At 41.5% G+C, this 15,212-nt stretch overlaps 1 protein-coding gene across 1 annotated transcript in view; it reads left to right on the forward strand.

The window, feature by feature from the left end:
• Window positions 1–1,100: 1,100 nt before the first annotated feature.
• The window catches only part of COLQ (collagen-like tail subunit (single strand of homotrimer) of asymmetric acetylcholinesterase), a 25,020-nt gene continuing 10,908 nt past the window's right edge, over window positions 1,101–15,212 (forward strand). The window contains exons 1-10 of the mRNA XM_010007635.1: window positions 1,101–1,268; window positions 1,969–2,058; window positions 4,725–4,769; window positions 5,461–5,487; window positions 7,192–7,263; window positions 9,592–9,654; window positions 10,380–10,406; window positions 11,055–11,099; window positions 11,874–11,909; window positions 12,832–12,912. Of these exons, the coding sequence (XP_010005937.1) occupies window positions 1,101–1,268; window positions 1,969–2,058; window positions 4,725–4,769; window positions 5,461–5,487; window positions 7,192–7,263; window positions 9,592–9,654; window positions 10,380–10,406; window positions 11,055–11,099; window positions 11,874–11,909; window positions 12,832–12,912 (654 nt within the window). The remainder of the gene's footprint in view (window positions 1,269–1,968; window positions 2,059–4,724; window positions 4,770–5,460; window positions 5,488–7,191; window positions 7,264–9,591; window positions 9,655–10,379; window positions 10,407–11,054; window positions 11,100–11,873; window positions 11,910–12,831; window positions 12,913–15,212) is intronic.

Below are 15,212 nucleotides of genomic sequence, written 5' to 3' on the forward strand. Positions count from 1 at the left end.
AAAGAGACAGTATAAATGCATCATCTTCATGTCCTTTCTCTGTGAATATTTGGTCACAACTGCTTATTTTGTGGATATATTTTTTTCCTCTTGGAAAAGGGTAAATACATTGACAGGCACAGCTGAGATCCTGCCTTACCAGACAGTCGATGGCAAAGCTATAAGTTAAATCTGAGTTGCAGAGTTATTTACTGTTAGTGATGGTACATGAATCAGAAATAAGGCAACTTGATTTCAGTCCCAGAGGAAATATAGGCAGATGTGCTGTGGGACAACTTAACTCTCTGTTACCACAGAAGTGTCCACAGTGATTTGGTCCATAGGGAATGTTGGTGAGCAACAGCACGGAGGGCTGCCTGGTGGCACATTGGTTGTAACTGGAACCAGAAGATGCTCTTTCTAATAGAATTTTGGAACAGGGAGCAGACAGAAAGAAGTATTTAAATCTCTTTTCTAATGTTGTATATCTGAAATTTTCCAAACTCAGCCTGTGCCATAGCCACATTAAGAGCTTAAAACTCTGCAACACCTTCCAGACCTTAGGGACTACCTGGTTTCTTAAATCCCTGCTTGGATGACAGTGTTACAATCAATGCACACAGGGCGTAGAAAAATCCTGTGGACTGGAAACCCCTCTTATTCTGTAAGAAATGTTTGTGGTGTTCAAGACAATGGATGGGTGTTTGTATTGAACAGATCTCCCTTGTTTGGAACAGAAGAAACAGCTCAGTTGCAGAGAATTCTTCCTCCTCGGCCCTCCTCCTCCTCCACCCCTGTTCCCACCACCGTACTTCAGGCACGGCTGGAGCACTGTAAGTGTGGCCCAGGAGCCTCTCTCTACTTTTTACATGAGTTTTTGTGTTTGGTAAAGACTGAAATATCCTTTTGACCACTGCTTGATTTATCCCATGCAAATATTGTGATTATTGCTAGTCGTATGTAATTATTACAAAGATCTCTGACAAGAGCTAACCTAAGAAAAAATACAGTTTAAAACCCTCTGTTTTCTTCAGAGAGATCAGGATTGAGCTCAGGGCTCAATCTCCCCAAGCCAAAATTTAGTTGCCTTCCCTTTCCTCAGCCCCTCCTCTCTCTGTGTCATGGCTGACATAGAAAAGAGACCCAGGGCCAAGATCTCTATAGAAGATGTGACATCCTTCAGTGAGGAGGACACTGGGACCAGAGCCCCTGAGATTCCTCCAAGCGGCCCAGAGAGTAATCTGAGAATAAAATCACCCTTCACACCATCTCCCCCACAAAAACATCACGTAACTAAGTAGTTACTAGAAGGATGGGAGCCATGTGAATTCCCTATGAGCAGTTTGTGCTTTGAGGTATCTAGTTGGAGCTTTTCTGGAAATTTTTTTTCACTTGGAAGCTAAAGATGAGTTGGGTTAACTCCATGTTTACAGCTCAGTCTCTACCTGCATTTCCAGGGGAGATTCAGGACATAAATAAGGCAGTTCACTCATGCAAGCCTAATTTGAAGTCAAAAGGTTAGACATTAATTGGTCTTTAAAGACATCAGCTCTGGTTTGCAGTGAATGAAAACCTACAGGTTAATAACTTGTGGAGCGAAGTTCATGCTGCCTGTGTCCCTGCTGAGCATAGTCTCTATTCTTAGAGCAAAGATGCTATTTTTGGAGAGGAGCTGCCTCTTGTAAAGTGGGATGGAGAGAGCAGGGTCAAGTCTAAGAATAGGCCAGGGTCCCATGCTGGCTCGGAGGGGTGTGTGACAGCCTTGGTGCCTCTGGAAGAGGAGGAGGAGGAAGTGTGAGGCAGGACACTACACTGAAGTGCCAATGTTCAAGCATCTGTGAAGATAACCTTGTGACAAACCTCAGGCTTCTCCCTAAGGGAGCAAACGAACTCTCTGGAAGCTGTCGAGTTTGGTGGCTGTTTGTTTATGCATTTTTCTGACTGGCTATATATGGCTGCATGTTCACTCATGTATTTTATGTTATGTAGAAGTTGCTTGCCCTGGATATGAAAGAGTTGTGTCAAGAGGCTTCCTCCCTGCCTGAATCACATTGCCCCTCAGGGCCTCCTGGCCCCCAGGTGAGTGATACATCTGTGATTAAACCATACTGTTCTCTCACTTGCTCCAAGGTCCTTGCAAAGCTGTAAAACATCTTCCACCAATGCTTTTTACCACTTAGAAAGCATACCAAGCTCTGACTTAATTTAATTTTATATGAATGTGTGTAAATCATGTAGGCTTTTTACCCTATGTTCTCACCCCTGCCTTTCATACTCCAGTAGGTTTCAAGTTCACCCTTCATTTTTCTGGAGTACCAGAGTTCCTGGAGGTGCTATCACTTCCTTCAGAGACTCCTCTGTAATTTCTTCTTTGCTCTAGACTCTGTTGTCCTTCATGTGAGGGAATGAGCCCGTGGAGTGGGTGCACAAGAGGTGCAATAAACTTAAATGCTAGTGGAGTACATCCCTGAAAAGGCAAATATCTACAGTACAGATCAGAGACAAGGAAGGGCTTCAGAAGGGCAATGGGATTGGATCATGTAGCTTGACATGCAGTGTTTCTGCCTCTGACTTGCTGGGCAGTCTTGGGTCAGTCCCTTTGAGCTCCAGATCATTTTTCTACAGTTTGTACATTCAGAAATCTTCTAAGAGAGGTCAGAAATCTTCTGAAGAAATGGTCCACAGCTAGGACGAAGGTTTTTGCAAACATCTCTAGTGTGAAGAAGATCAAGCATCTGCCATTCCATTCCAGTTAATTCTCTCCAAAGAAAAATACAACTTTGCAGGGAGAGGTACTTCCAGTTTCTCCCACGGCAGAGGTGGTCCCTGTCTATGTGGTGTGCCTGGTGATTTGGGATAGTGATCTTCCTTAAGGCCCCTGGGTGCCAGTTTTATTACAGTACAGCTAACAGGTGGCACAGCATGGGGCCTTTGCTGCAGTAAAGCTGTGACTGAGGGAGGCTTTGGCAGCCTAAGAAGTTGACAAGCACCCAAACATTGTTTAAAAAACAAAGGACAGTGCATCATAATAAAGGTTCAGTTGTGTAGCAAAAAGCTTAGCTTTAATTATTTAGAAGTCAATACTTCAGAAGGTATTTGGAAATAGTCTAGAAGATGTAAGGTGAAAGCCACAAAGTCTTGTTTTAGGAACCTTGACTTTTCTGCTCTGCTACTTTGTCTTTGCTGAGATGCAGGGTGAGACAGACTCATTTAGCACGTGAATGATGAGATGTGGAGAGAAGTGATGGGAAATGTTTGTCCTGTCCTGTACTGAGAAAAGTCTTCTCTGCATTATGAGACAGCCCTGCAGTGTGGTTGGCCATGATCCAGAGTTGCAGTACATGTGAAAAAAGCAGTTGTTATTTCAGTCTTTGCTAGACTGTTTTTTTTTAAAAATCCTCTTGATACTCTCCCTGAGTTAAACTGGAAGAACACTGACATTAATTCTATTGTTCTGCAAGGCCCATTACTATAAATAATATTAATCTTGCAACCAAATGATCTATGATCCCTCCAAGAATATTTTTAAATAGAGTAGGCTGGCAGATTTTATCACAGTGGCAGACAGCAGGCTGGGTATAACATGGCTTTGGAATTTTTAATTATAAATTGCAGGACTGGGACTTACAATGGGACAATGTTAGAGCCAGTAGTCCTCTGGGCAATACTTTTATGACAATGGTTTCCTGGGAAGAAATGGTACCACTGGAAAAAACAAAAATCCAAGAAGTATTTCTGAATTATTTTCTGCTGTAACTTGCATGACTTTCAAAGGAGTTATAAAAGCTCATACTATTGTCTCAGAGCTAAATTTTAACACTTTATAAGAAGGACAATTAGATTTGCAATGATATAGCTCAGAATAAAATTCCTCCCATGTGTAACCTAAAGCAAAAGGAAAGAAACATAGTAAAATTAAGTTCTGACTCCAGTAGGCTGCATTCTGATTTACACTATTGAAATCAGTCTAAAATAACTCTACTGACTAAAATAGTTGTAGTAATTTGCATTTGAGGGTACATTTTGCTCCTATTAATGTAAATTTGCATGACATTTTCAACAGTATAAGATAGCCAGGATACAAACCTGGAGTGAGTGATTTGTATGGAGAATCTAATGCTGCTCTGATGCAGGCTCATGGGATATTTTTTCCTTCATTCATTCAAAAATAAAAGGTGATCTGTGAACTGATGCATTCTAGAAGCAAACCTGTTTGTCTCATTTTTTTTTTCTAAGATGGGATTCGAGGTCTACCTGGATTAGGAAGTCTCCTGAAATGACAATCAGCATTATTTGAGAGAGAGAGGAGTATCCTCAGGATTCAGGAGTGGTAGCAATCCTCCATATCCATGCCTCACTGCAGAGCCCATCCTGCATGTTTTATGCCACCTCTGTTACCACCCCCTTGGCAGACCTCCTTTGCCAGCTGACACAGTGTCTCCACGTCCTCATTGCAATCCTAAAGAATTAGCAATAACTTATCATCTTTCCTTCACCCTAGGCCTTTTTTCTTGCTAGTTTTCTTCATCTAGAAGATGACCCAGCACTTCTCATGTCAGTCCAGGAATCCAGCCTGCCATTCAGCAGTGGCACAGATCTGGCATTTGGAAGCCATGTTCAAACACCACATCCAACATCCCAACCTGAGGGGTTCACCTGTTCCCAAGAGACACCTAGAGGGCCGTGGGTTGAGGGAAGTTGACCATCAGTGCCTTCCCTACTAATGCATTCACTTTTTTCCCTAGGGTCCACGAGGAATTCCTGGTGTAATGGGACCAAAAGGGGAGAAAGTAAGTGTCTGTATTAAGGCATTTGGTGTGTTTTTTGAGGGAGCAAGGGAGGAGATGGAGCAGCTTCATTTTTTATTTTGTCTCTTTAGTCAATGGTGGGCCTTTTGGAAGTGGGGATTTGCTTTAATTTTAATGTAAAGGTGTTAATTGGCTTGAAGCTGCAATTTAAATCTTAATCTTGCCTGAAACCTTTCTTATGGATTCTCATGACAGCTACCTTTGACTACAGGATGTGTTAAGAAAGCAGCTCAGGTGCACAAGTTGGTGGTTTTAACTGATCCAACAGCCTTTGACCACTTTGTCTCTCTGGGAGGACATGAAAAACAGAGCTCTCCTGTGCTTTGTCAAGTGTATGGGCCAGCTCAGATATTAGAAGTGTTCTATATGTTAAGTTATGGCTTAAGCTCTGCAAAGCATTTGCTGCATGATGGTGCGTCGGGAGCCTTATGCCTGAAGCTGGACATGTCATGACATGCTTTGCTATACAAGGGAGGGTGACTGCAGATTTAGGGCTCAAATACAGGAAAGACCAAGGAGCTCCACTAAAGCAATCTTTCTCATTTTACCTCTGGATGCAAAGTCTTCAACATAAAGATATTCCCGGTTTATTTTTCTTTATAAATGCATTAACTAATTAGCCACTGTGCTTTGTGTGGTGCCTACTGGACTAATATTTTCCTTTCTTTGTCAGGGGGAGATTGGCAGGCCTGGAAGAAAGGTATGAACACAGGTGCTATCTCAGACACCCATCTAATACTTGACAAGTAGCAGCTGTCAGAGTGGGGTGCAGACAATAGTAAAATAAAAATTAGATAGTGTTGAAGTTTAACAGTTTTGTGCTGCTTCCCCCAGTACCTAGGGTGGGTGGTAGGGAACTCTGGGCTTAGGGGTGGAAAGCTGGGTCCTTTGGCTTGGAAAGCTGTCCCAGATAGTTTGAATTCAACAAATTCCCTCAGTAAGAGCATACAGCTCTGGCCAGACTAATAAAAGAGTGGGAAATTTCCTGAACTATATCTCTGCAGGCAGGGGAAGCAGGGTATGGGAGCTGTCATAAAAGGTGTGTTTTAAAAAGCCCAAACCAAAATGAAACATTTTGCTCTTCTAAAGTCTAAACAAGGCTCAGCCAAATACTCTCAAAGGAGGAATAACCATTAATGATTGCACTTACAGAGTTTTGGCACCAATGCAATATGCTGACTACAATCCTGTGCCTGGTGACATATGAGCCATGATATGTCAAAGATATGTGTTCCTGCATGTGATGAAACAGAATATGTTATCTCAGTCACTAAGTACCTCCATTTAATGTAATTAACTTTAAAAGAAGACAGAAATGCAGGATGAAATCAGAGATAGTCAGGGAGTACTCACTAACCAGGAAAAGAAGTACCCTTCTAATAATATACCAAGAATTTTAACACCCTTCTAATAATGTGCAAGGGATTTTAACAGCAGGTACCAATTAGTAATTCAAATAAATTTGAATCACATAAACAAAGTATCTTTTTCTTTAATCTAAATTGCAAATGCCCTACAGTAAATAAAATAAAATAAATTGCTTCTATAAATTCAGGTGTTCAGAACAATAATGTCTCAGTGACAGTCACCTGCCAACCTACAAGGGAGTGCAAACCTTAAACACGGTGCAACAGCAGCTACTCTTCTGACAAAAAACAGTAGGTGCCAAAAGAGCAGTTGTTCAGTTGGAAATAAAACAGTGTAACTCCTGCTAAAAGCTGTGTGGCTTGAAGGGGGTCACTCTCAGCTCCAAATGTTGTGATGATGTTCCTAAGAGCATACTGTCAAGTGACTTAAGTGACTTTAAAGCCATGGAATTGCACTAATCTGCAGCATTTTAGGAAATACTAAAGGAGTGATTTGCAAGCAGTAATTAAAATATATAAATAACAGTGTATGTAGTTACAGATAATCATATAGTAGCTAATAAAGAGCACTTATCACTAGTAATATGAGAGTGTTCAGAATAAGAATAATAGTAAATAGAAATAAGAATATCTTAGTTAAAGATTTGATCCAGTTCTTAATGTAAATTGGATTTGTACTGATATAATTACATGCAGATCTTTTTTATTTACACCGTAATATTAAATGAAAAGAGGATTCAAGTGATTTTTACTGGGTTTTTAGGATTATTATTTTGACTGCATGTAGATTTACTCTGTAGCTGATCTACTTGTTTGAACAATGTAACCTGGTATTTCTGTGAGCCCACACTGCCTCCAGCAGCATCAACACAAACTCTGTTGTGAATATAATACCATATTTTTGGTATTAAAAACAAGGTAAAGTAGCATTAGCAATTCTTCTCCTGGAAGAGAGAATCTATCTCCTGTCTGCAGGGGAGTCCTGAGTGTGCAGGAATGATGTTACATGACTCTGTAATCAATGTTTTCCGTTCAAGGGCAGACCAGGTTCCCCAGGCGTCCCTGGGATGCCAGGACCAATAGGATGGCCTGGACCTGAAGGACTGAAGGTAAGACTGAAATTCCTTTGGGATCACCAATTCAATATCCCCATCTGAACACAATAGTTGCCTCAGGAAATCCCTAAACCACTCTCTGCTGGAGGCTGGGAAGCAGCAGCAGCACAAGGACACTCTGTCTTTGTCCCATTTTTTAACACTTTCTGCAAAGACCTGCCCAGTCTAGGGCTGGGTTGCTGCATCTTCAGTCCAGCCCTTGTGGCACCTCTTACATTGGTTAAAACACATGAAAAGGAAATGGAAAATAAATCTAATGAAGACTCATGGATAGCCACTGGTGTCTCACAATGACATGAACCAGTGTTTCAGAACTGATTGTCATCTGTGAGACTGCCCTTTATGATTTCTTTGCCTGAATATGTACTTCTTTGCAGTGTAACCTTATACCCACATGATCACAGGGAAAAATACCAGCTTGGTGTCAGGGGTCAAGGGTTACAAACCATGTGGATTGTTGATCAGATCTTTAAAGTTCACTGCCATAAAATCATTCATTCGTTCCTATGGTTTTTCATGGCCAACTGCAGAAGAAATGGCAGGACATGCTTTCCTACTGCAGAGCAGTCGCTCCACCTACATTTATTGTAAAAAAGCTGAAGGACAGTCCTTTATTGAGTATTACTTCATGCAGAAGGTATAGAGCTCTTCACAGAAGACGCAGTTTATGAGAGTTTCTATTGGGATTTATGAGAGAACATACTTTTCTTCAATCCACCATTCATCAGGCAATAGGACTGCACACAATGTTTAGCTCAAAGCTGCGTTTTCCAGTTAATCTTTGACTCTTCATTTGCTCCATGAAGGTTGGTGCCTCCATCTCAGAGAATGTGATGCAGCAGCTCTTGCTACTACAAGAATAATAGTACATGACTTCTGAATGCAAGCCTGTGAAGCAGACCTCCAAGTTCCTCACAGCTATGTCAGATGAGGAACAACATATTGTAATATATGGGAATGCAAACAAGCAACAAAAGGAAATGTACAAAAAAGGACCCAAGGTTGAAATTGAACTGTGAGATGAGAAATTATATGCCTCAAAATGCAGTGTGCTGATGTCTCACAGTGGGGCCAATCACCTCTGTCCCTCATAGTCTGATTATGGAGAGCACATCAGTCTGAAAAACCATTCACTTGGCCTTTTCCTTATATAAGCACTACTTTTATTTATGAAGGTTTCCTAGTTTTTATTTTATCTCCTCTTTGTCTATTGTTATAGTTTTTAATCACACTCCTAGAAGCACCCCTCACATTCAATAATAATACTATTTCCCATACTTGACTGCAAGTCTTACTTGTTTGACTCCAGTTCTTCTGCTTTTAATGTCCCCTCTGATACCTGTCTTTTTTGCTCTTTAGATGGGTTCACACTCTCATTTCTTCTGGTCTCTATAAACTTGGGTTTCCTGCCTGCAGGACCCTGAAGGGTCCAGTTGAATAGAGGCCAGCAGATCTCTGTGCTCACTTCCATCAGTTGTTGCTCCTACCTTTCTCTTTTCCTCATCTCTGATCTTCCCAGACTCTTGATACTCATTCTCATTATAGTAATTTGCTTCATCCACTTCTTGCTGTAAGTCTTCAGTAAGCTGGGGTTGTTTACTCATTCTCATCTCTGTGCCCTCTGTTTCTTCCTATGGGTCTCCTTGTCTTCTCTGACACAGCCTTGATCCAGTCCTTATTTCCTCTACCTTGTTTTTCCAAGTTTCTTTTGAACTTCTGCTTGGGCAGTAGCCAATGTGAAAATCCTCTCCACTGCTGGGACAATGAAAGCCAAAAGAGAAGAAGAGCCAACTGTGTCCTCATTGTAGGGCTATTGTGTGTCTGTGGCGACTATTCCATATTTTACCCCAGGTATAATTAGCTGACAGCAGTCAGAGAAGTTGTTGTAAAGCCTTTTCATTATGTACTGGCTCCAAAGAGCATGATGTCTCAGAGCTATGATAAAAGTAATGGCAACTCCTCCCCAAGCCCACCATAATATCCTTCATGTCTGCAACGCAGGGGAAGTGACACTGGGTGGGGACAATGCACCTTCATGCAGTAAAAGGTTGCTTTGCTGTGCCCAATTTGCTTGCATATCCTTTAATAGCTTCTGACAAAACTGAAGCACAAGTTACACACCCAAGAAAATGCAAACAGAAGAACAATACAACATATGAGGACTCAGGCAGAATGCAATTCTAATACAGACTACAAAGCTACACCAAGGTCAGGCTTGTCTCAGAGGTCTGACATAAAACCTGATCCACTAAACTATCAGACATTCAAGTATTGCCTCATTGGAAAGCCACAATCAATAACTCTCTTTATTGACTCCTTTAGGGTGAAAAGGGAGAGTTGGGTGTGATGGGATTGCCAGGTACAAGAGGACCAATGGGCTCCAAGGTTTGTTAACAAAACACTGCATTTTTGGACATTTGTTTTGAATGCTTTGCTGACAGCTGCTTCCCTTGTGCATTTGCTGGAAAGTGTTTATCAAGATACCTATTTTTTAATACAGATAAAAAGATACGTTTTCCTTCAAGCAAGGTTGTGTTGTCTGGTTGACCTTGGCTGTTTTTCTGGCTTTTCATAAAAACACTCTGGTGCAAATTGCTGTAATGTAAAAATTTATTTTAAAAGCAAAATTTAGATATAATTGTATCCAACTATAAAACTGGAGTTTTTAAAGTGTATCTGCAGCATTATCTTGTGTCTACAATGTTTTTCACCCACCTCACAAGAAGACCTTTTGGTCCTTTACTAAAACTATTCATCAGTATTGATAGTTGGATAATAAGTACAATTAGTTATAGATTTTTTAGTGTCTGTACATCACTGTCTGTAGCAGAGCCTTTACAAACTTGTTTCAACTTTAAAAGCAATATCAAATCTGCTGGCTTTACCTGGCTTTTTCATGCTGGTTTTTTTTTTTGGCTGAGCTGTCTTGCCTTTAATTTGTATTTCATAATTCTGTTTCCATGCAATTTTAGAAGCCATAAATATTGATTTGGATTTACAAGTTGATGCAATTTATTATTTGTGCTTCATTCTTTTCCTTCACTTTGAAGTCCTGCTGCTTGGGTATTCTTGAAAGCAAGAAGCATTAAAATATCCATCTTTGCCTTTAGGGTTTTCCTGGAACTAGAGGAGAAAAGGTCAGTGTGACAATAGAATAATGTATAATTTAACAATTGGAAACGGTTATGTAAAAAAAAGAAAAAGTAACTGTAGAGATGAGATTGGATTTTGATGGAATGAAGCCTCAAGGCCCCTCTGAGAAATGAAAGCAAGCATCAAGAAAGAGCACAGTCCTGTGGCTTGGGATACTAAAGGAGTTTTAAACCACATCTTCCTATGAACAAGTTACTTCAGTGCACCTCACTACAGTTTCACCATCTGTAGAGTGGGTATAATGACTTCTAATTTTTAGCTGGTTTATTTGGGCTGTATATTCTTGGGCATAGAGACAGTTTTTACTGTAAGACCATACAGTGGGACCTGAACTTGGATGAAGTCAACTGGGGGAAAAAATCAAGTTTGGAAGTATCACGTCCAGGAAAGCATGTATTTAAAGTAATTATCTGGGGAGAATGAGTGCCTTTTCCTACAAACCTTATTCTTAATTCTGTTATACATATCAATTAAAGTAATAGGGAGACATTTTAGGGTATCTACCATACACATCACTCTGTAGATATCAATGTATTCTGTGTGACTCCAACACCTTGTATAGGAGAAATATTTTTTGCTTCCTTGTGAAGTGGTAGCAATTAAGCTGCTATCACTGTGTTATCTCTCTCCAGGGATCCAGAGGTGAAAGGGGTGACAAGGGAGTCAAAGGAGACCAGGTAATGTTCTTTTCCAAATGGCTGTGTGCTTTAGCTGAATGTGCACATGGGGACTAATGTAATTCTGATAGTAAAAGCCAGGAGAGGTAGGAAGCAAGGGAGCCTGGGGGCATCTTCCTGGGAGGCCCAGAGTGGTGAGGACAGGCAGGAGTCCTGCCTGATGGGAGGGTGGTGGGGCAGCATCTGTGTCCTTGTGCTCCCCAGCCCCAGCACACAGGGGGTGATGAGGGAGAGGGGGGTTTCCCTGCAGGTGACCTCAGTCTCTCTGACCTGTGCAGTCCAGAACCATGACAGCTTGGCTGCTGATGTGATAGTGCTGTGAGAAAAAAATTAATAACATAAATAATAATTAAAAAAAAAAAAAAGGAAAACGTGAGATTCTTTAGGTGTTCTTTTAACTAAGGAAGGAAAAGTAAACTGCTTATGATGGAAATGAAGAAATGCTATTCCTGAATGGAGGCTCTGGGAGATGTCCAGGTAGCAGAGCTGCCTGTAGACAAAGCACAAGAAGGAATATTTTTGCTGTAGGAGAGGAAGCAGGCAGCAGAGGATCAGACAGAGTAGAAAGAGGAGTGTAACCATACATGGGGCTTTACAGTAAAATTCTGCTTATAATTCTCCACTTAGTGTGTCACCTGCAGTGCTGAATCACAGTGTGGGTTTTTTGAGTTGTATCAGTACCTGGCACTTTATTTTCTTCCTTTCAAGGAAGGTGCTGCTTTGTCAGAGATCACGCCACATTTTTTTGATGCTTTTTCTCCTTTTACTTTTTAGGGAGAAATAGGTTTCCCTGGAATGCTGGGACAAAAAGTAAGTGGGCATGATGTACTGGTGAATTGTGTTAAGTGCTGGCACAGGGGCAATGAGTGGCTTCAGGGACATCCAGGAAAGTATAAAGCATTGAAGGTTTGGCTTGACTCAATGACCTTGGCCTTGATCAATTCCTTTAAGCTTTTTGTCTTAGGAGAAAAGTCTGAGATGCAGCTCTTAGTTCTTATTTCTCTTTTTTCCCCAGTTTAGCCATAATCTTCCTCCTGCTTAACATGTTCAAATTCCTGATTATAGATTCAGAACTGACTTAATTGTTGTTTGTTATTTTTTTTTTACCTGAAGATAATAAATATTTCCTCCTTGATAGTGTGAATCAAAATGGCACTACTATAACTACTAGTGTTAATTCTGACCAATTTTGATATAATCATTATTCTGTACCTAAACAAAAAAATCACTATTCAGATGTTGTTTTATGGATAGAAATCCTAAAGGAGGATAATTTTATGACATAATCATATCTTTTATCTGAAATTAGGATAAGGAAGTAATGGTTGCTTCTAAGGAGTCTAGAAAACAAGATAATTCACCTTCTTTTCCCTGAGTAATTTTATTACACATGCATTTTAACTGCAAAGCAAGATCCTGCTAAAAGGGTGAGAGAGTTTTGCTAGCCTTGATCTCCCCAAGTCTCCAAGCATGTTTCTGATCTCTCCATTTGGATTCCTCTTTAGGAAAGGATTGTTCAGGAAAATGTGGGTAAATTGTGAGAATTATTTTTCACTTTATGCTTGTTTTAAAGTATTTTATTATAATTTTGACATTTCAGAAACAAATGGTGCCAGCATTATCTAGAGCAATTGTGTAATTATAGCAGTCTCCACCTGCTGTCTTGTGTAAGGCAGGTATAACCAAGGTAATGTGCATTTCTGTACTTACGTCCTGCTTCCTTCCCACCAAGGGAGAGATGGGCCCAAAGGGACAATCTGGAGTACCAGGACACAGAGGACCTATAGGAAGACCTGGAAAACGAGGCAAACAAGTAGGACCATGGTGTTTCCCTTTCCTGGTGTCTGTGTGGTTGTGCCATCCTAAGCAACACAGAGTTATGGTCCCAGCCCCAACTGATGGCTAGAGAGCTGGTGTGAGGTCCAGGTCTCACACAGTGTGGGATGTTATGCTAATGTCATGGTGCCCTACATTCTGTAGATCCCAGCCCTGAAGCTGACTTAGGGAGCAGGGCTGCTCAATTTAAAGGCAGGCTGCGAAGGCAAATAGTATATATCCAAAATCCAACATATTTCAGTCTTCCAAGGGGACATCCTCTGCCCCTCATGAAAACAGGCTACTGGGATGAACAAAGAAAGGTTTGTAGGGAGACACTGGATGTCTGGGGCTCTGAATGAGGGAGGGATTGTTGTGGGTGCTACAAAAACTGCTTCCCGCTCACTTCAGCTTTGGGTACAGAGGAAGTGTCAGCATCTTGCAAGGGACATCCCATTGCCTGTCGTTCAGTTTCCCCCCTGGCCCACCAGTGCAAAGAGCTACATTGCTTCTGCTAGCAAAAACACTGCTTCTGTGCCCTGGCAGTATCTGCCTGCACAGTAAGAATGGTTTGCTGTGGTGGATTCCATAGGTGTGTGGTCTGTGGCAATGGAAAACACTGGTCTTCACGTTTGAACTTCAGTCCTGTATTACACTGCAATGCACTCCTGGATTCTAAGTGTCCATCCAGTGTCTGTTCAGGCTCTGCCCTTGCTGCTGGGCCTGCCTGGGTGTTGCTTTCAGTCCGCACCATCCAATTTGTCTGAGTCTGGCTTTACTCAGGCTCAAGGTTTGGTCAATACAGACCAGCGTGCAGAGCCACAAGGCCTTGGAGGTGTCTGAAAGAGTGCAAAGAATCAACACACTAACACAGCCTCTCTGGTTCTCTGGTTTCCTCTGCTAATACTAAACCAGGATTGATTTGTTAGATGGGGTATTTATATGACAGTTCTCACTATAGCACTGCATGCCAGGGACAGATTGCCCTGAGCAAGGTCAGGAAGACACACAGTGACCTTAGAGAATGCAAGTATGCAAGTTGTTCAGGAATGGGATGGTTCACAAATGATCCTCAAAATCATTATGCTGGTGGAACTACATTTTTCAGACTTTCAGATTAATTATAAAACCCAGGAGTTTCGTGTGAATTCAATACTGACTCCTCCACTACAGCATTTTCCAAGGAGGAAATAGCAATATTGGTTAGTTACCTGTTCAAATCACCAAATGGGCCTCTTGGAATGCACCTTTCCTTTTCTGTTTTTTTAAGCAAAGATACTGGGGGGACAAAGGAGACCAGTTCTTGGTGCCCTGAACTGCCACCTGCAGAGCCTGTTTCTTTTTGGTGACTGACAGGGAAGGGAACTTGTTCTGTTACACCAACATTGTTTTCAATGTAAATCTGCTTAGATACGGCAGCTTGTAGATGTGGTGGTTAATGGGTTTTATTAGTCCTTTATTTGTCAGGTTATAAAAGCTCTTTACTGTTTTTTGGGGGGAGGGGGTTTGGGTGTTGTGGTTTTTTTGGTAAACTGTGCTTGTCTGTCCTGCCAAAGTAATATGCACAGAATGTCTTTTTATAGAACAAGGCAAAGAGAAGGCACAACACCTGCAAATCAGCTTGCAAGCAGCGCACTCCTTACTTCACCTTAGACATTTTGTAACATTACCCAGTGTCTGAATCAACAAGTGGTGACATAAGGCACATCATAATTTAAGGCAACAATCATTGTGACTGAAAGAGCTACAGTCTGGCCCTGATTTAGGATTTTCAGGCCCGAGGTTTTGTACACAACCCCTTTCTGGTGCCCTGAAAGCAATTTCAGCATTAAATTTCTGGAGGAAAACAGGGTTTCCCTCTGTAATTGGTGAACTAGTTGTTCCCTTTCTTCTTTTCTAATCCTTTGGAAAAATCAGAGTGGCATTTTAAGGCTCTGTGGGTCTGGCTGCTGCCTTTAAGTGCTGTAGTTGTCTGGCTGTTTGTTCAGCTGAGTGGATAGTTTCCATCAACATGGGGCCATTTCCTGTCTCTTGATCCAGCTGACAGCCCTAGATAAGAGCAGCTAAATTAGGAAGGTGTCACTTCCACTTCCACTTTGAGATAAGTCTTGATTACCTCACTGACTTCTTCAGCTCTGCCCTGCCTCTGGGGCAGGCTCTTCCTAAGAGGTGGCCAGGAGGTGGGGGTCAGAAGTCACAGCCTCACTGCTCTCAAATTTAGATGTGACACCGAAAGCTTTGTAACTTGAGAATTGACCCTAAGGAGCAAGTTCAGGGTTTCAGTCTCGATAAGCAGGA

The sequence above is a fragment of the Chaetura pelagica genome, unplaced genomic scaffold (genome assembly GCF_000747805.2).
Source record: "Chaetura pelagica isolate M959 unplaced genomic scaffold, ChaPel_1.0 scaffold10, whole genome shotgun sequence".
Classification (NCBI taxonomy): Eukaryota; Metazoa; Chordata; class Aves; order Apodiformes; family Apodidae; genus Chaetura; species Chaetura pelagica.